At 55.6% G+C, this 23599-nt stretch overlaps 1 protein-coding gene and 1 non-coding gene across 2 annotated transcripts in view; both read left to right on the forward strand.

The window, feature by feature from the left end:
- COL20A1 (collagen type XX alpha 1 chain) overlaps positions 1-9911 on the forward strand; it is a 35774-nt gene extending 25863 nt beyond the window's left edge. The window contains exons 25-35 of the mRNA XM_033187099.1: positions 143-229; positions 1163-1216; positions 4808-4861; positions 5189-5242; positions 5618-5671; positions 6277-6348; positions 7339-7374; positions 7466-7514; positions 7713-7880; positions 8720-8797; positions 9698-9911. Coding sequence (XP_033042990.1) covers positions 143-229; positions 1163-1216; positions 4808-4861; positions 5189-5242; positions 5618-5671; positions 6277-6348; positions 7339-7374; positions 7466-7514; positions 7713-7880; positions 8720-8772 — 681 coding nt within the window. The 3' untranslated portion in view covers positions 8773-8797; positions 9698-9911. The remainder of the gene's footprint in view (positions 1-142; positions 230-1162; positions 1217-4807; positions 4862-5188; positions 5243-5617; positions 5672-6276; positions 6349-7338; positions 7375-7465; positions 7515-7712; positions 7881-8719; positions 8798-9697) is intronic.
- Positions 9912-15326: 5415 nt separating this feature from the next.
- LOC117069202 lies at positions 15327-15437 on the forward strand. The gene has a single exon (XR_004431446.1). It is a non-coding gene; the product is annotated as a U6 spliceosomal RNA (small nuclear RNA).
- The last annotated feature ends 8162 nt before the right edge of the window (positions 15438-23599 follow it).

Raw genomic sequence — 23599 nt, forward strand, 5'->3', positions numbered from 1 at the left:
TGCCCCTGACCTTCACCCCTGCCTCCCAGGTGCAGGTCTGGAAGTCTCCCTGGAGCCCAGGTGTGCTTGGCTGAGCTCAGCTCTAGGGTCAGGCGAGAGCCAGGGAGGGGGTCTCTGATGAGCAGGGTCTCTTTTCTTCCAGAGGGATGGAGAGACCTGCCCAGCCTTCGTGTCTGCCTGCTCCTGTTCCTCAGAGACCCCTGGGCCCCCAGGGCCCCAGGGCCCCCCAGTGAGTCCAAGGGTGTCTCCCTGGGGTGACCGGGGAACCCTGGCCAACGTATTGCTGCCACTGGTGGATGTGGAACCCAGGCCCTCCCGCCCTGGCCCATCCCCCCGTCCTGCCACAGAGTTGGGATGTACTTCATGAGCCCCTCCCTGCTGCGCCCGCCCTGGGCCAGGAGACAGAGGCCTGGCCCAGCCCCTTCCTTCCCCCAGGCTGGGCCTCCCCGGCAAGCCCTCCTCTGGTGTGGAATCCAGTGTTTCTCAATGTCAGGGTTGGGAAGGGAGTCCAGGTGCAGCCCCTTCCTTCCCCCAGGCTGCCCCCACCCCCACGAGCCCTCCTCTGGTGCAGAATCCAGTGTTTCTGAAGTGTCAGGCTTGGGGCAGGTCCAGGTGGGACTGGGATCCAGAACAGTGCTGTGGCTGCAGGGTGTGATGTGGGCCGGCTGTGAGTCACAGCCACTCGGACGGCCGCTGTCCTGGGTGCTGGCAGCGCAGCTCACCTGCAGCAGGAGCTGTAGAGTCCCTCTGCCCAGGCCTGGACCCCTGCCATGGGGACCTGAGAGGTCATTGGACCTGCCATGGCTGCAGCTGCCTCTGCTCACCCCAAGATTCCAGCACCCCGCAGGTGATGGCTGGGGCTTCCAGAGCTGGCTCCCTGGGACCGGTCAAGCACACTCACTCTGAGCACAGTGTCCACAGCGCTGTCAGCTCAGGGGGCCGGGGACTGAACGTGGAATGCCTGACTGTGAGAGGGCAGGACGGGCTCGTGTGTCCTTGCCCTGGAAGCCCCTTTCCTTCCCCCTGACAGCAGTGGACAGACCCGGGCTGGGTGGGGCTAGGTGCTCAGCGTGGACCTGGCATGGGGCTGAGCGGCTGGTCTGTGCCCCTGTACCTCGGTTGGGGTGGTTCTGGGGGCTTAGCCCTGTTTGTGCCTCTGCAGGGCCTCCCTGGGAGGAACGGCACTCCAGGAGAGCAGGGCTTCCCAGGGCCCAGGGTAAGTTTTTGGTGAGTCCTGGGAGGTGGGGGGCCTGGATCCTACCTGCCAGAAGAGGACACCCCTCCCAGGGCGTTCTTGAGAGTGCAGGGAGCTGCATGTAGCCTCCCTAGGCAGGGCGGGGTCTCCCCAAACTGCAGACAGGCAGGGACCCCAGCACCCCAGGGGTCCAGGGGGTTTGGACTGGCCTCTCCCATGTGCCTGCTGGGTGCCTGGCCTGGTCCTGGTTACGGTGGAAGTCCCCTTTTCACCCAGATAGGGAGGATGAACCCATGGCCCGCCGGGGGAATCTGGGGCTTGGGGAGGTGAGGCCACATGTCCTGTCAGTCCTGAAGGCTGCCCTTGATTTCTACGGGGCAGGCACGAGCCAGATGCCTTCTGTGTGCTGGCTGGGCCCAGGAGCTTAGGCCCACAAAGTATTTTCAGATGTAGCAGCATATGTGCGGTGTGCAGGGAGGTGTTTCGGGGGTGGGGGTTCTGGTTCTGCAGAGAGGGATGTGGAAGACAGTGCACCCAGCAATGATAGCAGCGCCCCACCCCAGACGTGAGAGGGCCGCCCTCCGGGCTCGATTCTAAGCATTTACCTAAACCACGGTACTGCACAAGCATGACACAGATGCCAAAAGTGTGGTCGGCGTGCAGCGAGGCCGTCCTCCTTCTGACCCCGACACCCACCTCTCTCCAACAGCCTTCCGGAGAGTTCCACATCCCCGTGAGCACAGACGTGCGCCTGGCTCTGGTGGGGCTGTCCTGTTGTACCTGCACTGCCTTTTCCCTTTGTCTGCGGTTGTGCTGGCGCCTGAGAGTGCATCCCAGGCTCAGATTCCCTAGAGAGTTGCTGAGTGGAAGGGCACACGCGGGCCCCTGTGCTTTGGGGTGGATGTCCCCAGACTGGCCCCGCAGAGCCGTTCAAGGTGCTCCCCCGCGACAAGCCAGCACTGGCTTCCCACCCCCATCTTGTGTAACTGGCTGCTTCGGGAGCCGTCTGATAGATGAAAATGCATTTCTCTTCCAAGCAGCGTGAACGTCCTTTGAAAGTTGCCAATGTTTTCTTGCTGGAGATGTCCTCTGACTTCTCCACTGTTATTTTTCTTAATAATTTGTGGGCACGCTTTTTACTTGCTGGAACCAGCCCTGTGTCTGTGATGTGAGTTTTGACTGCGTTTGGCATTTTCTTGTCTTTTGACCTTGTTGGCAATGTGCGTTTCCATCCAGAGTTTAAAATAACTTTTACGTAGTCCGTGTTAGTGCTCTGTTCTGTGGCTTCTGAATTCTGTATCCTGTTTTAAAGGGTCTTCCTTACTCCGAGAGTAGAGAGCGCCTCCTCCTGGTTCCTCCTGGTGCTTGCAGGCCCTTTTCAGTATTCCCAGGTGGATTCCTCTAGAGCTGATTTTGTTACAACGCTGGGGAGGACAGAGGACGGGGAGGACTCCGGCTTCACCTCTTCACAGACCACCCGTGGGCCTGAGTCTTTCATTGCACAGCCAGCCCCTCGGGGAAGTTAAACGCTGTTGCTCTTGTGATGTCCCGAGGCCCTGTGTGTTTGGGGGTTTCAGGCGCTCCAAATCCATCCCGTTGATTCGTCTGCTGTTCACATGCAAGGGCAGTGCTTCTTAAATTATTACAGATTTCTTTAAAACTTTGATGCCAGGCGGGCTGGTCTTCTTTTTTTTTAATTCCCCCAGATTTTTTTACCTGGCTCTTTTTGATTATTTCATTGTTCAGTGAACTGTAGAATCAACTTCTCTGTTTAAGCTCAACAATTCAGTTGGTGTTTTTATTGGAACCGCTTATAGACATACTGTTCGCTTTATAGACATACTCGGGAACAGATGACGTTTTTATGGTGTTGAATCTTCTCATCCAAAAACACGGCCATCCTGCCATTTGTTCACAGGGCCTTTTGTGGCCCTCAGTACAGCGTGGGGACGGTCTCTTCCTACACACCCGCTCAGTTCTCCTTCGTCCCTACGTAGTTCCTCTTTTTTGTTGCTATTGTAAGTTAGGTCTTTTCTCTCATTACAGCTTCTACCTCATTATTTTCACACAGGTTTCTTTCTCAATTATCTTCTTTATGATTTTCTTGGGTGTTCCAGGTTTACAGTGACATCACCTGCAAAGAAACACTTCACCTTCGGCTTTTCGGTCTTGATCACTCGAATTTCTTTTTCTTATCTGATGGTGTTGGTGAATACTCCAGAATTTTGTCAGAAAGCAGTGGTGGTAGCAGATATTCTCATTTTCTTCTTGGCTTAACAAAAGTGCTTCTAGCATTTGACCGTTAAAATGCTGTCCTGGAAGCGGAGACAGGTGCATTTTGTCATGTGGTAGTGAAGTCCATCCACTCTTATTTTATTAGATTTAAAACATCAAGAATGCGCATTAAACAAGCTCTAGTGCTGTTATGGACATAATGAAATGACTGTGCCTTTTGAGCTGTTAATTGTAGGATATCTCTAAATACTGGATGATTCCTGCATCCGTCGAAAATCTGACATGGTCGCTGAATTCTTGTTATCCATGTCATGTGCTGCAGAGTTCAGCTTGCTGACATTTTGTTTTGGATTTTGCATTGGTGCTTTTTTTTTTTTTTTTTTTTTTGAGACGGAGTCTCGTTCTGTCGCCCGGGCTGGAGTGCAGTGGCCGGTTCTCAGCTCACTGCAAGCTCCGCCTCCCGGATTCATGCCATTCTCCTGCCTCAGCTTCCTAGTAGCTGGGACTACAGGCGCCCGCCACCTCGCCCAGCTAGTTTTTTGTATTTTTTTTTAGTAGAGACGGGGTTTCACCGTGTTAGCCAGGATGGTCTCGATCTCCTGACCTCGTGATCCGCCCGTCTCGGCCTCCCAAAGTGCTGGGATTACAGGCTTGAGCCACCGCGCCCGGCCTATTGGTGCTTATAAATAAGACTGTCGCAGTTTTCTTTATAGTGTTTGGAACTTCAATTTGCTTTGTTCAAAAGATAATTTGGGTTTAAACAGCAGCAGTGTCTGCCCTACAGGGTTGGATTTCCCATAAAACCTGAGTCTAGTGTTTTGGGGTCCAGGGCTTGAGAAAGTCTTCTGTCTCTTCCATACAGTTGGCCTGTGGGGGGTCTCTGGCTTTTCCTCAGTGATTTCTGCAGCGCCCCCCACATCCCCATTGGAACCCAGAGTTGGGCAGGGGAGGGCTGAGGGGGGGTTGGTTGGAACTGGCTTCACAGGCTTGGCTCAGCCGTTCTCTGGCGCTGCAGACCCCTACTGTGGGTGCTCCCAGACCCTCCCAGGGTGGCCAGTGAGGGTGCTGGGGCTGCCCCTGCCTCTTTAGTGGAGAGGGCCTGGGCCTGAATGCCCAGAGGGCCAGGAGGGCGGGCTGTGACCCAGAGGGGCCAGAGGAGGAGCAGCCAGCATGACTTTTTCAGGCCCTCCCCACTGTGTCTCCAGGGAGAGCCCGGGCCACCTGGACAGATGGGACCAGAAGGTCCTGGAGGCCAGCAGGGGTCACCGGGGACCCAAGGCCACGCAGTCCCAGGGCCTGTGGTAAGTGTCACCCATTCCCCGCCCTCCTGCCCTGTGCCCCCTCCGCTTCACCGTCCAGCCCATCATCCCCCTCCAGGGTCCACCAGGGGTCAAAGGAGAGAAAGGAGACCATGGGCTCCCAGGCTTGCAGGTAGTGTGGCTGGGGCCGGGGGCCACAGGGGTTGGTGGTGGCGGGGGGGAAGGACGTGTGGGCAGCGGGGGAAGGACGTGTGGCCGGGGCCAGGGACCACGGGGGTTGGTGGCGGCGGGGGGGAAGGACGTGTGGGCAGCGGGGGAAGGACGTGTGGCCGGGGCCGGGGGCCACGGGGTTGGTGGCGGCGGCGGGGGGAAGTACAGGGATGGAGATGGGGAGTGCATGGGGGACACAGGGGTCGGGGGGTGAGGCCTCACAGGCAGGGCCACCTCTTCCGGATGTGACCTTGGCCCCTGCCTGGCTGGCCCCTCTGTTCTCTCCCAGGGCCACCCCGGCCACCAGGGCATCCCTGGGAGAGTTGGCCTCCAGGGACCAAAGGTGCTGACTCTGGGCTTGGAGGGTTCTGTCAGGGTGGTAGAGACTGGCCTGTGGTGGTGGGGGTGCTTGGAGATGGCGGCTGTGGGGTAGGGAGGGGGAGGTGCTTCCTCCTGGGCTCCTGCCTCACCCACTGCACCATCCCCTTCAGCCTATGGCCTGGCCAGAAGGCAGGAGAGCTCCAGCCCACCCCAGGCAGGAGCTGTCACTGAGGTGGGGTCAGGTCGGGGGTGGCTGAGTAGGAGCCTGGCAGCCTCAGCTGCCTCACCTTTGCTACTTGGGTTATGGTTGTATTGGGTGCTGCTGGGGGGCTGTCACCATGGGAGGGCTGGGTACAGGTACAAACCCCACCCAGCTTGCGCCTTCCTATGTCATCAGGGAATGAGAGGACTGGAGGGAACTGCTGGCCTGCCCGGACCCCCTGGCCCCAGGGTAGGCACCAACCTTCCATGACCCCCACCCCCACCCAGGGCTCCTATGTTCCAGAGGCCAGGCAGAGGCTAGTCTGAACACCAGCTGTCACCCCTAGGTCACCCCAGGAAGTGGCCTGGGAGGGCCTCACTTCTGCTGGAACTTTCTGCAGGGCCCTGTGGGCGGGTGAGCATCTGCCCAGGAGCACTACATGCCCCCAAGTAAGGGCTCTGTGCTGAGGACTCAGTTCTTGGGAGACCTTGATAGGGGATCTCCTGGCATTGGCCTCGGGCTGAGTGCTGCAGGCCAAGTTGCCTCCCCGTAAGCACCACTTCCGGGGAAGCCTAACTTGCAGTCACACTGGGGCAGCTGGAACAGCTAGGGACATTTAGAGCAGCGTGGGTGCTGACAGCACTGGAGGAGGAGCGCAGGGCATGGGGAGCCAGGGCCTGGAGGCAGGGGAGGCACCGCCTGCCAGAGGAATGGCCTGAGGGAGGCTGGGGCCAGCCGGGGGTCCACTACCCTTGTCAGGTCAAGGGGGCCCTGGGACGTCTGAGAACCAGGACTGAAGTGGGAGCAGATTTGCTGGGGACCTAAGCCAAACCCTGACTTCCATGTCTCTGCAGGGGTTCCACGGCATGGCAGGGGCCAGGGGCACTAGTGGAGAGCGAGGAGCCCCAGGGGCCGTGGGACCCACAGTAAGTTCACTTCCAACACCCACCAGCCAGTCAAAGGTGGGGGAGTGAAGGGTGCAATCCCCATTTGCTCAGGGACTTCCTGCTGACCACCCAGGGACTTCCTGTTGATAGCCCATGGACTTCCTATTGACAGCCCATGGACTTCCTATTGACCACCCAGGGACTTCCTATTGACCTCCCAAGGACTTCCTGTTGACTTGCCAGGGACTTCCTGTTTACCACTCAGGGACTTCCTGTTGACCACTCAGAGACTTCCTGTTGATCACTCAGGGACTTCCTGTTGACCACCCAGGGACTTCCTGTTGACCGCTCAGGGACTTCCCATTTGTTGTTGGAGGCCTGTTCTGAGCTGGGAGCTTGGTGATGGTGCTAGTGTAAGAGAGTAGAGCTAGGGGCTGGTTCTGCACCTCCCCCAACCCCACCCAGGACAGACCTGGTGGAGGGGATGTGGTGGGGTGGCAGGCTCCATGGAGGGTAGGGGGCAGACGTGGGAGATGGGAGTGTAGTATCCCCTGGGGGATGCCTTGACTTTCAGCAGCTCCATGGGCCCCCGCTTAGGTGGGCTCCAGGTTCCCCAAGGAGCTGGAGAGGTGGAAGAAGATAGAAGATGGCAAGGAAGCACTGGCACAGGCCTGGCCTGGGCTCGGGAAGGGTCTGTTCTCTGGGCAGTGTCCACACCCGCCATCTCCCTTAGCACAAAATCTATAGTCAGAGGCAAGTCCTTTGTGGCACAAGTTCCAGCCCCACTCAGGACTCTGCTGCAGAACCAAACTTCTCATATGCCTGCTCTGGGGTGCAGGCAAGGACCATAGGCTCGTGCGATCTGGGAATTTGGGATTGGGTTTTGGCTCTGCCTGCCCCGTGGGGTCACACTGCCACTGTGGCTATCAGGCTGCCCAAGCCATGATCCACCCCAGGGCCATCTCACACTTCTCACGTGTGGTCTCAGGCCATCCCTGCTGACTTCTTTTCTTTTCTCCTCCTCATCAGGGGCTGCCGGGGCCCAAAGGGGAACAAGGAGAGAAGGTGAGTGAGACTGAGAGTCTGGCTCAGCTCGGGATCACCTGGGAAGGCACCAGCCACACGGGTCCCAAAGCTGCACCACCTTCCCTTCCAGGGCGAGCCACAGTCTCTCGCCACCCTCTACCAGCTTGTGAGCCAGGCCTGTGAGTCCGCCATCCAGAGTGAGTGAAGCCACTAGCCCTGTACCTGTGCCCACCACACCTGTCTGTCCTCACAGTGGCCAGGCCGAGAGAGGCCACCTTTACCCACCATTAGCACACCTGGGTATCCTGGCATGGCCTGCCCAGGCCTTGCATCCCCTGGCCCCCGCTGCATCCCGCTGACACTCCTCCTTCCCACAGCACACGTGTCAAAGTTTGACTCCTTCCACGAGAACACCAGGCCCCCAATGCCTATCTTGGAGCAGAAGCTGGAGCCGGGTACTGAGCCCCTGGAGTCCTCTGGCACCCGCAGCAAAGCCCTGCTTCCTGGAGAATGGGGGCATGGTAGCCGCCGCCTAGAGGGCAGAGGTACTGGGCTCCTGGCTCTTGGGGAGGGAGTTGTGGTCAGCAGGGAGCCAGTTGTCCCCTGGTCCTGGGGCTGGAGCGTCGATCTGTGTCAGCACAGCAGCCCCTGCTGGAGACACCACTGTCCAGCCTCTGGGGTGCTGGGGTGAGGACACGGGGCTTCCCTGAGCCCACACGAAGCCAGTCGTGACGCAGAGGTCAGCCTCGGCCTGGCCTTCCAAGGCCCTCAAGGTGACCCCTTCCCCAATCTTCAGGAAACACGAGCTGCCTGCTTAGGGCCACCCAGGAGGGCCCAGCCTACCTCCCATCCTCCCTCCCTCCCTCCTGGCCTCTCATCCTCCTGGCTACTGCTTCCCCCGCCTCTCCCCACCCAGCATGGAGCCGCAGGCTCCCATAACCTTGATGCTCCTCCTCCTCTGAGGCGGCAGTGGTGGGTCATGACTTGGATGCTGAGATGGAGGAAAGGCTGATTTGGGAGCTGGAGCTGGAGAGGGGCGTCCATGTGGAGGACAGACAGGGAGATGACCCAGCCAGACGAGGACTGAGTTCTGCACTGGCCGGGGCAGCAGCGGCTAGACAAGGGTGACAGGCACTGTCACAGGGCCCCCACCTGATGCCTCCCCACCTGGCCATGCCCCCCCAAACCTGTCATGGAGCCCAAGGGGTACCTGTGTGGGGCACAGGGACCTGGCACGCTGCTGTCCCCCAGATCTCAGCCTCCATCTGAGGACCAGACCTGCTGTCTGTGCCCAGGGAGGGGCCCTGGCACCCTCTGTCCCCGTCAGAATAGGGCCCCAAGCCACTGCATTGCTCCATCCTCACATACCCTCCTTTCCTCGCAGGGGAGCCTGGAGCTGGTGGTCAGACAGGCAGCCCTGGGCAGCAGGGGGGCTAGCACCCAGGGCCTCTGGGAGCGACAGGTGAGCCCCTGCTGCCTGCACCTGCCAGGGCTGAGGGCATCCAGGAAGGAGGAGCTCCTGAGGGGCTGACGGGTGGGGCCATAAGGCATGGGGTCCCCGGGCGTGGGGCCACAGGGCGTGGGGTCCCGGAGACAGATTGGCATGCCAGGAGCCTGCTTGACCTCATGGGCTGCAGAGTTGCATGCTGGGACGGAGGAGGCCCTGACCAGGGTATAGTGCAGCAGGGAGAGTGGAGCTCAGGTGTTTGCTCAGTGGGCACCTGGTCCAGGTGTGGGGAAGCTCACAGGAGTCCCAGGAGGGGCCTGTGAGGCCCCGCGTATGTCGATGAGAGAGGCAGGGTGGGGGCCATGGTAGCACCAGGTAACCTCTGCCTTCCTCAGGAAGCACTGGGCAGGCAGCCCCTGTGTGCAAACTTAGCTGAGGGGCTGGTCCCAGGAGCAGGTGTGGGGACAGGGTGCAGGTGGGTGCAGCACAACTCCAGGCTCAAGTAGCTTCAGGGGCCAGAGTGTGGCACGGGGTGTGTGACCTGGGCCCGTGAGGGGCCGGTGCCTTTGAGCGAGGGGACTCGGCAGGGGCTAGGAGGGCCGAGGAGCACAGGCAGGAGACTCAGGGGCTCCTGGCCAAGCTGGGGCAAGAGGGCAGCTGCCTGAGATGCCTGAGAGTCAGGACAGAGCCCAGGACTAAGGACAAGCAACCTTGCTTCTCCTTCACAGACCCATCAGAGAATGACCCTACCCACAGCCCTGCCCACAATCCTGCTCACCCACAGCCCGGCTGGACGCAGCATGTGGAAACCCAGGATGCAGGCTCTCCGGGTGGCCATAGTACCAGGCACTGGCCTGGAGCCGGTGTCCAGCTGTCTTCAGCCTTTCAGATCTGTCCGCCCTTCTCTCCTGCCAGGACATTTTCTGCACTGTCCCGAGGAACCCTGCGCCTTCCTCCCTGGGTTTGTCTGGACACCAAGAGTGACCACATCCTGGAAAAGCCAGAAGAAAAGCTCAGGAAGCACCTGCAGGTGGAAGGAGAGGGAAGGAGCAGCCTTGGCCAAGGCCCACCCCACACCCTTGGCTCTGTAGCATTTCCAAGTTCAGATAAACCATCGAGTGCTCACCCACCCAAGCGAGGCGGGAGTCATTTCCCTGGAGGGTGTCCCCCACCCTGGCTCCGTGCACCCCACCTTGAGGCTCTGCAGCTCCAGCTGCAGTGGGGAAGGGGAGGGGCTGGGCTGATGGTAAATCGGGTCCAGGAGGGCAGCGGTGCCCCATGGCCATCTCACTAGCTCTCACACAGGCTCACCAGCATGCCCCGCCCCTTTCTCTGGGCCTCATCAAAGCCTGGCCGGGGCCCTGCAGACCCTCCTCACTCTGCGCCTCACGCAGGCAATAGACGGCTCCACTGCTGGCCCACCGGTCACCTGCTTGGTGGCTCCTGCCTCAGAAGAGCACTCCCACCCTGGCCCCAGCACCTTTGCATCTGGGAACAGGCAGGGTCCTGCCTGCCTCATCGTCCCCTCTGTCCCCAGCCCAAGAAGGAGTTCAGATCCTGTGTGTGAGTGGCCACCCCTCACACACCCAGACCTGTGCTGAGTTCCTTGTGCAGGGCCATTGCTTTGAGACTTGGCACCATCAGCCCCTTGTCCTTAGGGTCTCAGAGCAAGGTCATCCCTCAGCAGGCTTCTGACCTGTGTGCTCCTCAGCACCTCTGCCCAGGTCTCTCCCAACCGTCACAGACCCTATGAGCCTGGACTTCCTGCCTTATCTCCACTGTGTCCCAAACAGCCTGGGGCAAGCTCAGAACACACACCTGGGCTTCTGGGTCTTGTGGCTGTGGAGGTGATGTGGGAACTTCTACTTCCTTTCCAAACAAATATTCAGTAACTAGTCCACTGTTACCACTTAGGCAGCTAAGCAAGATAGGTGCTAGAAATGAAGAGGGAACCCATATAATTGAGGAGAGAATGAAGAGTATTAAAAAGGAACAAAGACCCTTGATATTGACGGAAGGAAAACCCACCAAGTTCCCCAGTGCAGCACTGCATGCACCAAAGCATACCCCAAAGAGGTGAGTGCAAAACAGCTTCAGGGCAAACACTTTGTCTGTGATTCAACCGTTCCAGGAACTGACCAGACCTGGAGACCAAATGGAGAGTGATAGGCAGGGTCAGCAGGATGGGCGAGAGTGCCTGCCCCCACAGGAGCTGCAGCCCTGACTGAGGCCAGGAAGCAGCCCCAAATGCCAGCTCCCACTGCAGCATGAGGACAGAAACAGACCACTGAGAATTCCCAAGGTTTGTGGACAAGTCAGAGGTCAAAGAAGTCAGGTGGCGTCAATACAGATTTTGCCCTGAGGGACAAGGAGAGCATGTGGCCAAAGTAGTTGCACGTAAAGCAGCATCTGGGGAAGAGTCTTAGCCTTCAGTGCAGGTATCAGACACAGTTGTTGAGAGCAGCAGCCCAAGCCAGCCCCTCCATCCTGCAGGGAGGACACCTAGGTTGCTTGACTTCTGCTGGGGAGCTGAGCTGCTTCAGATTGTGGGACCAGTGACACAGCTTGGTTGCACTCACTTGGTTTCTCTAGGGCTGGGAATTAAATGTCTCCTGCTGAACTGAGAAGGCTCTTTGAGCAGTGGAGTGAGCAGGCTTTGTCACGAGGCAGGAGTGGGGCTAGAATCAAGCCCAGAGCCCACAGGACATCCAGAGCCTTCCAAAGGAGCCCCTCTCCTGGGCACTGGGTGGCTCACAGAGACCACGCTGGCAGCTGGGAGGAGGCAGCCTGGCCGGGGGAGGGGAACCAGAGTCACTCCAATCCCCACCAACCTCTCAGCTGCCCTACCCCCACCACCCTGCTGACGCCAGTGACGAGGCTCAGCCTCAAAATGGGAGTCCGGGTACCTTCAGGAAACTGACTTCATGCTGGAGGCCAATTAAAATGGCACAGCAAAGGCAGCAGCCAGCTGGTGCCCAGGCAGCTTAGGGACTGGTTCCTGAGGCCCCACCCACTCCAGCCTGTGCAGTGAAGCTGAGTACGAATCAAAGGTGAGGACGGGCAAGGGAGCTGAGAGCAGCCCCCAGATGCAACGCACCGGCCTGGCTCCTCTGTTTACAGGAAGGTAGCCTCCCTGAGACCCAGCCGAGCTGGGTGTTTCCCATCAGCCCTGACTCCACCGCATCCCTCCAGGTTTTTAGGAGCCCCCGGGGACTGAGCTGAGGCTCACGCTCCTGGCCAGAGTGCTGGGCTCCTGGCAATGTCTCCCCGGCTCCCTTCATGGCCACAGCTCTCCCCTCCAGAAGTCCCTCTGTGGTGGGCCTCAGTTCCCTCCCCACCCCCAGAGGCAGCACAGCTTCAGCCCTATGCAGTGGGGGGGCTCCAGAAGGAAATGCAGGGAGAGGCTCAGTCTTGCCTGGAGCTCATGGCCTTAGGTGCTGCCCCCGCCCCCGTGTCACCGCCATGCCCATGCAGTCCAGGATGTTCAGCTGAGGCCACGAAGGTGGTGTGATGCGAGGCTGATCTGATGCAAGCTCAGGCCACTGAGGTCATGGGGGTTGTGGGGAGGTCATGGAGTCTCGGATCTCATGCCGGCGCCACAGGGTGGTGCGGTTGTGTGGACTGTAAGGGGCCCTGCAGCCACGCGTATCTGACTTGCCCTCCCCAGGTCTGCAGGCAGTGCCAAGTGACTCTGCCTGAGGCCCCAAGAGCAACCCTGGAAGCTCCAGGCCTTCACGCCCCCCACCAAGAGCCACCTACAAGGTGGGAAGCTGGGAAGAATGGCTCAGTGATGAGCTCGGAGGGAGGGGTGGGCACAGCCCCCAGGAAGGCAGGTGGGTGCAGGCCTGGGAAGAATGTGTAGCAGGAGGCAGGGGGTGCTGTGCCCACAGGACCACCAGGTGAGGCATGTCCACCCGAAGAGGATGGCTCTGGCCCAGGCAGTGTCAGAAACGGGAGCTGAGGAAACCCAGCCCCAATTGTAGAGGAGCCTGCCCTGATGCCATCTGCACCTGGGGGGTGATGTATGGCTGCCAGCCCCTTCATCTACCAAGGACCAGGGCAATGGCGACAGGAGAGCTGGGACACGTGAACCCACACATGCACACACACCAGGCAGACGGTGGGGGAAGCCAGTGTCTGAAGATTCAGTTCATTTCTTGGGGAAAGGCGTGGAACATTTGAACTTGAGCCAGAACCCAGAGACGATTTCATAATACAGCCCACCATCATGATCTGATGGTAAGCACAGCACTCCATGCCCAGTGGAGAAACACTGTCCTCTCACATGTATGGAATATCCACACACTAACCATGAACTCGGCCACAGAGAAACCTGACATTCCAAAGGATCATGCTGTTGAGAACTCACTCACTCACTGATGAAACTGGAAAAACAACCAACAATCACAAGCTAAACCAATGCCTCTAGAAGCTAAAAGACACACCTGTGACTCCACAATAATTCATGGGTTAAAGAGAAAAAAGGAAACGTGAAGATACTTGTAACCACATAAAGATGGATGCAGCACCATGTCAGAATCTCTGTGCTGCAGCTAAAGTGGTACCTAGAGGGCAATTTATAGCCATAAATACAGTGCTTTGTTTTGTTTTTTTGTTTTTTGAGACAAGGTCTTGCTTTGTCACCCAGGCTGGAGTACACTGGCATGATCTCAGCTCACTGCAACCTCTGTGCCACCCTGGGCTCAAGTGCAAAGTCCTGTGGGCAGGAATGGACACAGAGAGAATCCCAGGCTGTTTGGCCATCCTTGGCATGTAGCTGGTCTTCATCAGAAGATGGCTGCTGCTCCAGGAGCTACACCTCACTGGGGGGAAGGGGCGGGGGTCATACTGGGTGAAGAGCAGCAGCGTTAACAGGAGTCCCGCCTGGAGACGTCTGCTTGTACCTAATGACAAAGACTGCAACTCTCCTTGTCCAGGAAACAGACGTTTTAGCTGAACACACGACCACCTCCCACAAAGTGATTAAATGCATCATGTAGGGCTCCATGTGGCTTCAAGTAATAACAATAACAGGATAAGAGTGACTCGGAGTGTGGAAGTGACCCTGTCAGAGGCACGGGGAGGCCCTTTCCCTCGGCTGGCTCTGCATCCTCCACACAGGACACTGCCGCGGGGACGCCTCTTTCCCTCGGCATCCTCCACACAGGACACTGCCCTGGTCTCCGCTGCTGGGTCACCTTCCACCAACAGGAAGAAGAGAAGGGAGGAGAAGAGCTGGCCTGGAATCGGGTCATATTCCAACAACAGGAAGAAGAGAAGGGAGAAGGGCTGGCTCAGAACCTTGAAGGGCACATTCCAAAGGTGTCCTTGCCACTGTCAGCTACATCCCCGTGGCCAGACGTCGTCCCACAGCCAAGCGGAGCTGCAAGAGTAGAACCTTTTCTGGCTCCTCCCTGAGGCAGGAGGGGAAAAGGGAGGGTGGGGCCAGCCGTGGGCCAGCCACAGGGAGGAAGGCGGCCCCTGGGTCCCCCAGGGCTCAGTGCAGTGCATCTGGCCTGAGAAACGAGAGGGCCACCACAGCGCTGGGGCAAAGAGGACAAAACCACAGATGAAGAAGAGGCTGAAAACCAGAGCCCGCTGACCCATTTGATGCCAACAGATCTGCAGGCCCAGGTGAAATGGGCGTTCAGGCATCCACATTTCCAGAAGAGTCACCACAAAGACTCCTGGAAACAAGATGGCCACTAACAGAGGCTCCTGCCCAGCGAGACGTCAGGACGGGAGGGAGCCTAGCAAATCCAGGATGTGAATACAGAAGCTGAGAAACCCTGAGGATGACTCAGGCCACCCTGTGTGTGCACGTGTGTGCGTGTGTCTGCATGCCCATGTGTGTGACAGTAACCCACAAGAAACCATTACATGACAATGGACTGTCTCCTCCCCAAATCTGTACACACACACACGAGGCATGCATTTGCAAACACACACCCGTACACACACGTACTCACACATTCGTGCACGCACAGCGCTGTTATCCATGTTGAGGGGACATATTCACAAGGGAAAGTGAGGTATCCGAGATCAAAAGCTTTGGGAGAGACAAACCAGAGAATCTGTATCAGGTAGAGAAGAATTCATGTTTGTTCTCTTTGGTCTATTAATTTTTAAAAATTGTAATCTCTTAAAGAGTCAAGGAGGGATATCAGTAACATGACACCAGAATTACAGGTATAAAGGAAAACCAACTAGGCATATGATGTGTATAAAACAAACGAGAAATTTTAAAAGTGGAGCTGTAAGATCAGGTCTGAGACGCCTCCTGGGAGGCTTTGGGAAAAGATAAAAAGGAAACAGAACATGTAAGTGTTAGCACCCACACGACGGGGGCTCTACGAGGAAAGAAACAGCAAGAAGTGGGGAATGGTGAAAATAACTGGGTTTTCTGAAGATTTGTGCATTAGAGAAAGATTTAAGATATCAGATTTAAAGGGCTCAGAATGTCAAATGGAGTGAGTTTTTAAATGTACCCTTAGGTTCCTCAATGCCATATATAATGCAATACATAATGATGACAGAGAAAAAAATTCTTTTAAAAATCTTTAGTACATATACTAAAATTGGAACGATATAGAGAAGATTAGCATGGCCCCTGTGCTGGGATGACACACAGTCAAAAGAAAAAAAAAAAAATAGAAAAATCTTTCCAGGGGAAACCTGCAGCCCAGACTACAGAAGAACCAGGGGCCAGCAGAGGAGACGCTGGGACGGTGGCTCCACAGGGTTCAAGAAAAATGCTCGCGTTTCATATCCAGAGAATTATCACTTAAATGAATGAGACAAAAATACATTCTGAATCCCAGCGTGTCAGAAGGAGTCAAACACAAGATGTTCTCTGAAAATACCACTGGAGGAAGTATTCTGCAAAAAAGGGAAAATGATCAAAAATTATACCAGATACTTGGGAAAATCCATAGTCAGTGTAAAACTTAGTAAAGTTCACTATGAACCAAATAATCAAGCCCTTCACCCCAGACAGATCAGGTCTGTGGCAGTCCAGAGCTGAAATTCTAGGTTATTCCAGTGTGGCCAGCATGGGGGAGGCCAGAATTCCTGAAGGTACACTGGGGTTCTTGTTTTCTTTGGAGGTGGGAGGCATTCTTCAGATCAATATACTGAGCTCTTGAAAAACATAAATGCTTGCTTTGAGTTAGGAGCAGTCACCAGGGAATGTGTAGCTTCCAGAGCAGCTGACTATACCAGTTTTCTCCCACAGAAGGGATGGAACGTATTTCCACAACAACAACAAAAAGCCACAGAGATGGCCTATATATCCCGCTGTAGTGGAAATTGCAATACCTCTCGCTGATCGAAGGGTGAATTCTCCAGATGGCATTTAAAGACGACATGCAGCTTTCTGCTTCCGGCCATGGTAGAGCCATCCTGGGCCCGTAACAGCCGCAGAGTTGGGCAACATGCTCACGACACTGTCTCCAGCCACTTCCACAGGAACGGAGACCAGACAATGAGCCTCCACCCTTATCTCACGCCAGACACAACAGTTAGTTCAAAGACTCTCACCTAAACACCAAAGCCAAAACTACACTTTCCAAAAGGAAAAAGCGGAAGATCACGCTTACAGCCTTGGAGCGGGCAAAGGTTTCTCAAACAGGACACACGAAGCACTAACCGTTAAAAGGAACAGAAGGAAAAAGTTTTGTCAAAATTCAAAGCTTTTCTTCAAAAGACAGCATTAAGAAAATGAGGGCTGTCAGAGGCAGAGAGGACATACTCTGACCACAAGTCCTGGACGGAGGTTTTATATCCAGAATGTACACAAAACTCATACAACTCACTAAAAGCAGACAATCTGATAAAACAATGGGCAAAATATTTCAACAGATCCTTCACAAAAAGAAGACATACGAGTGGCTTGTGAGCACCTAAAATGATCAACATCACCATCATCAGGGAGGCACATATGAAAATCACACTCACTGCAATAGCTAAGACACTGGGTGCTGGTGAGGACGTCGGGGCGTGTGGATGCTCCAGCCACCCTGGAAGACAATGTGAGGGCCCCTTACAAAGAGAAAATACAGGCCGGGCGCGGCGGCTCACGCCTGTAATCCCGGCACTTTGGGAGGCCAAGGCGGGTGGATCGCCTGAGGTCAAGAGATAGAGACCAGCCTGGCCAACATGGTGAAACTTCGCCTCTACTAAAAATACAAAAATTAGCTGGGTGTGGTGGCGCACACCTGTAGTCCCAGCTGCTCCGGAGGCTGAGGCAGAAGAATCGCTTGAACCCAGGAGGCGGAGGTCGCAGTGAGCCGAGATCGCACCATTGCACTCCAGCCTGGCATCATAGCGAGACTCCATCTACAAACAAACAAACAAACAAAACCAGAAAAGTACAACTATCCTATGCCCCCAGCAATTCTACTAGGTATTTGCCCCAAAGAAATGAAAGCAGGTGTCTGCACGAAGCCTGCATGTGAATGTTCACAGTCACTTTAATCAAAGCAGGTCCAGACTGGAAACAATCCACATGTCCATCGATGACTCAACTAATTGCAGCAAATCCACAAAGATGAGTGAATTACATCATATCCACACAGATGAATGAATTACATCATATCCACAAAGACGAGTGAATTACATCATATCCACACAGATGAATGCATTACGTCATATCCACACAGATGAGTGAATTATGTCATATCCACATAGATGAATGAATTACATCATATCCACACAGATGAGTGAATTACATCATATCCACACAGATGAGTGAATTATGTCATATCCACACAGATGAATGAATTACATCATATCCACAAAGACGAGTGAATTACGTCATATCCACACAGACGAGTGAATTACGTCATATCCACACAGATGAATGCATTACATCATATCCACACAGACGAGTGAATTACATCATATCCACACAGATGAGTGAATTATGTCATATCCACAAAGATGAATGAATTACATCATATCCATGCAGATGAACGAATTATGTCATATCCATGCAGATGAATGAATTACGTCATATCCACAAAGACGAGTAAATTACATCATATCCATAAAGACGAGTGAATTGCATCATATCCACACAGATGAATGAATTACACCATATCCATAAAGACAAGTGAATTATGTCCATTCAACAACTTGGGTGAATACCCCAAGGACTAAGCTCGGCTTTCTTATCTTGCCCAAATTCCTATCAAAGGGGTCTGGGGAGTCACGCCCTACAAACCATCCATTCTCACCAGATGTGCTTTATTTGACCAGTCTCACTCTGGTGTAACATTATGAGGCAAGGAAAAAAAAAAACATTTTACACCAAAATATATTTCCTTGCCATACCTTGAAATTGCCCTGCAAAGTCTCTTGTGGGAAAAACCCACATTCTATAGAGAATCCCCTTCCCCTTTGTTTTCCTTCCTTTCCAGATCCAGGAGATAATCAACTAAGCGCCAGGCACCCTTTTAGGTCCAATAAGAAACATTTCACAATCTGCTGTCTCTGAAGTCTGCTGTCTGAGAGCTTCCTCTGCACCAATCAAACTTGGTCTCCACAATCCTTTATCTCAGCCTGAACATTCCTTTCCATTGATCCCAGGTCTTCAGATAAACTCAACCAATTGTCAACCAGAAAATGTTTGAATTCACTGTGAATTGTCCCACCTTTCTGAACCAAACCAACGTATTTCTTAGATGTATTGATTGATGTCTCCTGCCTCCTGAAAATAGATCAAACCAAGCCGTGCCTGACCACCTTGGGCACGTGTCCTCAGGACCTCCCGAGGGCTGTGTCACGGGCCATGGTCACTCATATTTGGCTCAGAATAAATCTCTTCACACGTTTTACAGAGTTTGACTGTTCTTCTACAACCCCGAACGCCATGCTGTGTGACAGAGGCTGTCCACAAACGCACCTGTTCCACCTACATGAAGTTCTGGAACATAACAGAAACGATCCACAAAGCCGGGAATCCTGTCAGCGGTTTCCTGGAGCGCAGAGGGTTTTAGCTACACAGCGATATGAAGGAGCTTTCTGGGTGACAGAAACGTTCTGTGTCTGACTAGGATGGTAGTTACCTGTTGTCTGCAAGAAACCCTCTTTATATGTAATGAAATGGAACAGTAAGGTTAAAAGGAGAGACTAGAAAAGGATCTACCAACAACTCTCGAAAGATGGCTGGAGTGTCTGTGTGATGATGAGAAAAGGAGACTTGAGGGTGTGGAATGGTACGAGGGATAGAGAGGCCGTTCCATAGCGAGCAGGTGCCCCCACCGTGAGAACACAGTAGCCCTGAACGTGACAGCACAGAGCTTCCAAATACGCGAAGCAAATGGCAGCACGCCTGCGAGAAGGGGTAAAGCCACGATTCTCCTTGGTGACCTCAGCTCCCCTCTGAAGCCTCCTACACCATGTAGACAGACACTGGCCTGGGTGTAGAAGGCTTGAAGGACACCTCAGCAGGCGGGACCTGGCTGGCATTTCTAGCACATTCCCTGAAGTAGAGCGGAAGATGCGTTCTTTTCAAGGCTGCGTGGAACCCTGATGTGGACAGACCATATGCTGGACCCGATAACAAGCATGACAGATTTGAAAGCACTGAGATTAAATGGAATACTTCCCTGACTCCAGAGGAATTAGATTAGAAATAAAAAACATAGGCCAGGCGCGGTGGCTCAAGCCTGTAATCCCAGCACTTTGGGAGGCCGAGGCGGGCGGATCACAAGGTCAGGAGATCGAGACCATCCTGGCTAACACGGTGAAACCCCGTCTCTACTAAAAAATACAAAATACTAGCCGGGCGAGGTGGCGGGCGCCTGTAGTCCCAGCTACTCGGGAGGCTGAGGCAGGAGAATGGCGTGAACCCGGGAGGCAGAGCTTGCAGTGAGCTGAGATCCGGCCACTGCACTCCAGCCTGGGTGACAGAGCAAGACTCCGTCTCAAAAAAAAAAAAAAAAAAGAAAGAAAGAAAGAAATAAAAAATAGAGATTCAAAACCCTGACAAAAGATAATAGGCACATCATAGAAGAAACTTGAACAGTTGATAAACGTGTGAGAAGATGCCCCAACTCTAGTAACAAGAGAAATGTAATTTAAAACAGAGAGAGAACTGTATTCCCACCGGGCTGGCAAAAATTAAGAACCCTTGGTACCGGGGAGAGAATCGGAACCCTGAGAGGAGGTGATGTCAATGCAGTCGCATTGACAAACCCTTCGTCAGCAGCTCCTTGAGCTGACCATGCGCCCTTCCTTCCCGCTGCTGAGCCGGAGCTGCTGGGTCTGCCTCCCATGGAGACACATAGGTGCCAAGGTCTGTTCACAGCAGCCACGAGCTGGCGACAGATAAATAAGGTGGTGCCACACGGCGGAGCCCGCAGCACAGCGAGCAACAACCCGGGATTGGGAGCCGACAGATGGGCACACCTGGCGCGGCCATGCGCGGAACCCAGGGCTAGCAACGCCAGGCAGAGGTGTTGGGTGGCCTCAGGTGGGTCGTGGCTGGCCGGGCTGAGCAGGGGATTCCCGGGCACTGGCTCTATGCACACATTCAGTCTGTGAAAGAAATGCCTTGTCATGCCGCCGAGGATTCACATGCACGCCGTGTACGTTACCCCGCAAGGCAGGCAAATGCCAGGAAATGTCAGCTCGGATTAGCTCAACGGGAGCGCCTGTCTGCAGACGGGGAGTGTAAACGGCACAGTGACATGGAAAGCACGTTGGCGTTATCTCCTAAAACCCAGTGCAAACCCCTAACGATTCCACTGCCAGGTATTCTGCCCTAAGCAGCGAGCTTCCAACCGTGGGTCAAGAAATCAATTCTGTGGGTCACACCCAGCCTTTCCTACAGATTGAAACAGGAGAAACTTGAATAGAAAACGCAGGGCACAGCACACATGGTGAAGGTGCATTTTACTCACTGCAGTCTGTGCACACGGAGAGCACATTCCAGGGCTTGGCAGACATTTCCTGCAGAAGGTGGGCAGCCGCACCTGGGCTCAGTGGGCCACACGGTTGGTGGAGCTTGGTCTGTGGGGCTGGCTGGGCCTGCGTCCCCAGGTGCTATGTGTGCTGCCTGATCCAGCATTTCTAGTGCAAAGTGAAAGGACTCAGCCACTTTAGAAACCCGAAGCCACCTCTGCTCCGGGGGGCACCTGCTAACCCAGCAGTCCCGCAGCAGCTGCATGCCCTGGAGTGTCCTGGGCCCAGCCATAACTTACAAGGGAGCTTGAGTGACAACTCCGGAGGCCAATGCCATTGAGAGAGTACCATGCTTCCTGAGAGGAGGGCCACGTCACCCCAGGCCGGGCCACACGGGAAGCACCCAGGCCGGTCCGGAGGCAGGAAGGGGCTGGGAAGCCCTGGCCGGGGCCTTCATTGGGGCCTCACCTGGGAAGGACCGGGCAGGGTGGTGTGAGCAGTTGCAGAGGGGCCGGCGCCCCACAGGCTTTGAGCTGCAGCGGTGTCTCCCGCTGCCTGGTGCCTGGCTTGTGCAGGGCAGGAAAACACTGGCTTAGCGTGAGACTTTGATAGGGAGTTGGGGGACACAGCCCTGGCAAGGTAGGCTCTGGGCAAGCTGTCCACCCCTGGGAAATAACTGGCCCTAGGAGGAGCAGTCCTGGGTCTGAAAGATGTTAAAACATTAACAGATACAGCAAATCAACATACATAATGGATAAAGTGCGGGACCATCCGTGTCCCTGTGTACACAGCGGCACCTCCGTTCCTAACCACTGCCAGCTGCAAACAAAGTCCACTAACAGGTGATGGACAAACTATGTCTTAGTTTATTCAGACAGAAGAACACTGCTCTTTACAATTAACAACGAAGGAACACATAGCAATGAGCTACGGACACACACAACAACACGGATGAAGCTCTAAGTCATATGATCAAGAAGCCAGACATCAAAGGCTCCAACTGCAGCATTCTGACTCCTCGAAGGTCATGAGCCGGAGAGGTCAATCCACCGTGCTTAAGTCAGAGCCACAAATGGGGAAGGGAGGCCGACAGGAAGGGCTGGAGGGACCTTCTAGGGGCTGGGGTCTCCGCTGAAGAGCATGCATCTCACCATATGTAAATTTTACCTTAATTAATAAAAACAACGGTGGACGCAAATACGCCAGCATTGTTGTCCAGGTTAATTTGGTGTGGTGGGAATATGGTGCTTTATTTGGATTTTTTGAGCCTCAAAAAAAGAAAAAAAAAGAAGAAAGGGAAAGGGGTCTTCCCCCAGGCAAGCGGCCACCCCCACCAGGAGGGTCCCCCGGCAGGCGCGTCCCAGCCACTCCGCAGTCGCTCCTGACCCAGAAAAGAACCACCACAGCTGGACCCAGCACCCCGGGCCGCTCCCGGCAGCTGCCCACACATCTGGCAGCTGGATCTGCTTATGCAATGCGGATCCGGCTTCTTCTATCTAAAATCTGCGTCTCTCTCCCTCCTCTGAGACCAGTGTCTCCTGCCAGCTTCCATGGCCCCAGGATGACCTCACTCGCCCAGGGTCTCCCTGCATCCTGGGTTCCCTGGCCGAGATGGTGGAGCGGGGACAGGTCAGAGTTCAGCAGATGGGAGTCCTGAATACACGGGGGATGTGGGAGGGGCCAGGGGGCTGGGGATGCCCAGGATTTGGCATGAGGGTCTCTGCGTCCCACCCACTCCTGGCACAAGAGCCCCAGCCTCAGGACCCCAGTCACAGGCACCCGGGGGTGGGAGTGACCAGCCGCAGTTCAGAGGCAGGTGTGGACAATGTGAGCCTGAGTCTCCTCCCTACTCATGTCACTGGCCGCGGGGACACAGCGGCATTTCCTGGGCACTCAGCATGCTGGGTTCCAAACTTCAATTATTCATTCTGCTCTCAGACACCTTCTGAGGAGACCCTGGCCCAGGAGAGCTTGGCTTAGGGACAGACAGATGAGACACAGTGGGACACAGGGCCCGACCCCAGCCCCGCCCCGGGCTGGATAGGGTCTGGGGGTGGCAGAATGTGGACCACTCAGTGGGAGGCTTCCTGACTGCCTTCCTGAACCAATGTCACTGGCAGGCACGGGACACGCCGTCCTGGCCCTGCCCCTCTGAGCCCTTGGAATCATGGAGGGGTAGGGCAGCCTGTGCCCACCCCCTGGGGGAAGTGTGCCCCTGGGGACGCTGGGGGCCTGCCAGGTGCGCCGTCTTCAGGGGGTGCACTGCCGGGCTCCAGGGTCATGCCTGGAAACACTTCAGGCCTCCCCCACCTCTGGGTACCACCTGCAGGGGTGAGGCCCTGCTTAGCCCTGCTTGACCTGCCAGGATGGAGGGCACGGGCCTGTGTGGAAACCCCAGGGCTCCCTGACCCCCACGAGGTTTCTCGGGAGCTTCCTGCCCCAAGGGTCCCAGCATCTCCCGGGTGGAGGTTCTCAGGGATGCCCCCACCAGCTCCCCAAGGCTACTGTGAAGGGAAATCCTTCTTCCCAAACCCAGAGCCCTGGGCGGATCTCCCAGGCTGTGCACCGAGGTAGAAACCCTCAGAGTCCCAGGGGAACCAGGGCCCGGGTCTGGGCTCCATTCGGGACCCTCCCAGCCCTGGGAAATCACAACACAGAAGTAATCCCGGGGCCAGAGCCACTAGGCCCCTGTGGAGCCCTGGCCACCTGCCACAGAGCCCTGGCCCTGCACCAGGAAGGCACGGCCCTGGTCTTGGGACTCTCTGGAGCTGGGTGTTCCTGTCCCCTGTGGAGGGCCTGCCACCTGATTCTCCCCACGCAGGACCAGCTCCACAAAGCTCTGTTCTCCAAGGGTCCTCGGGCACAAGACTTGAGTTCTAACTTACCCAAAACACAACCGAACACAATCCC

Source organism: Trachypithecus francoisi, unplaced genomic scaffold, assembly GCF_009764315.1.
Source record: "Trachypithecus francoisi isolate TF-2019V2 unplaced genomic scaffold, Tfra_2.0 Lachesis_group21, whole genome shotgun sequence".
NCBI lineage: Eukaryota > Metazoa > Chordata > Mammalia > Primates > Cercopithecidae > Trachypithecus > Trachypithecus francoisi.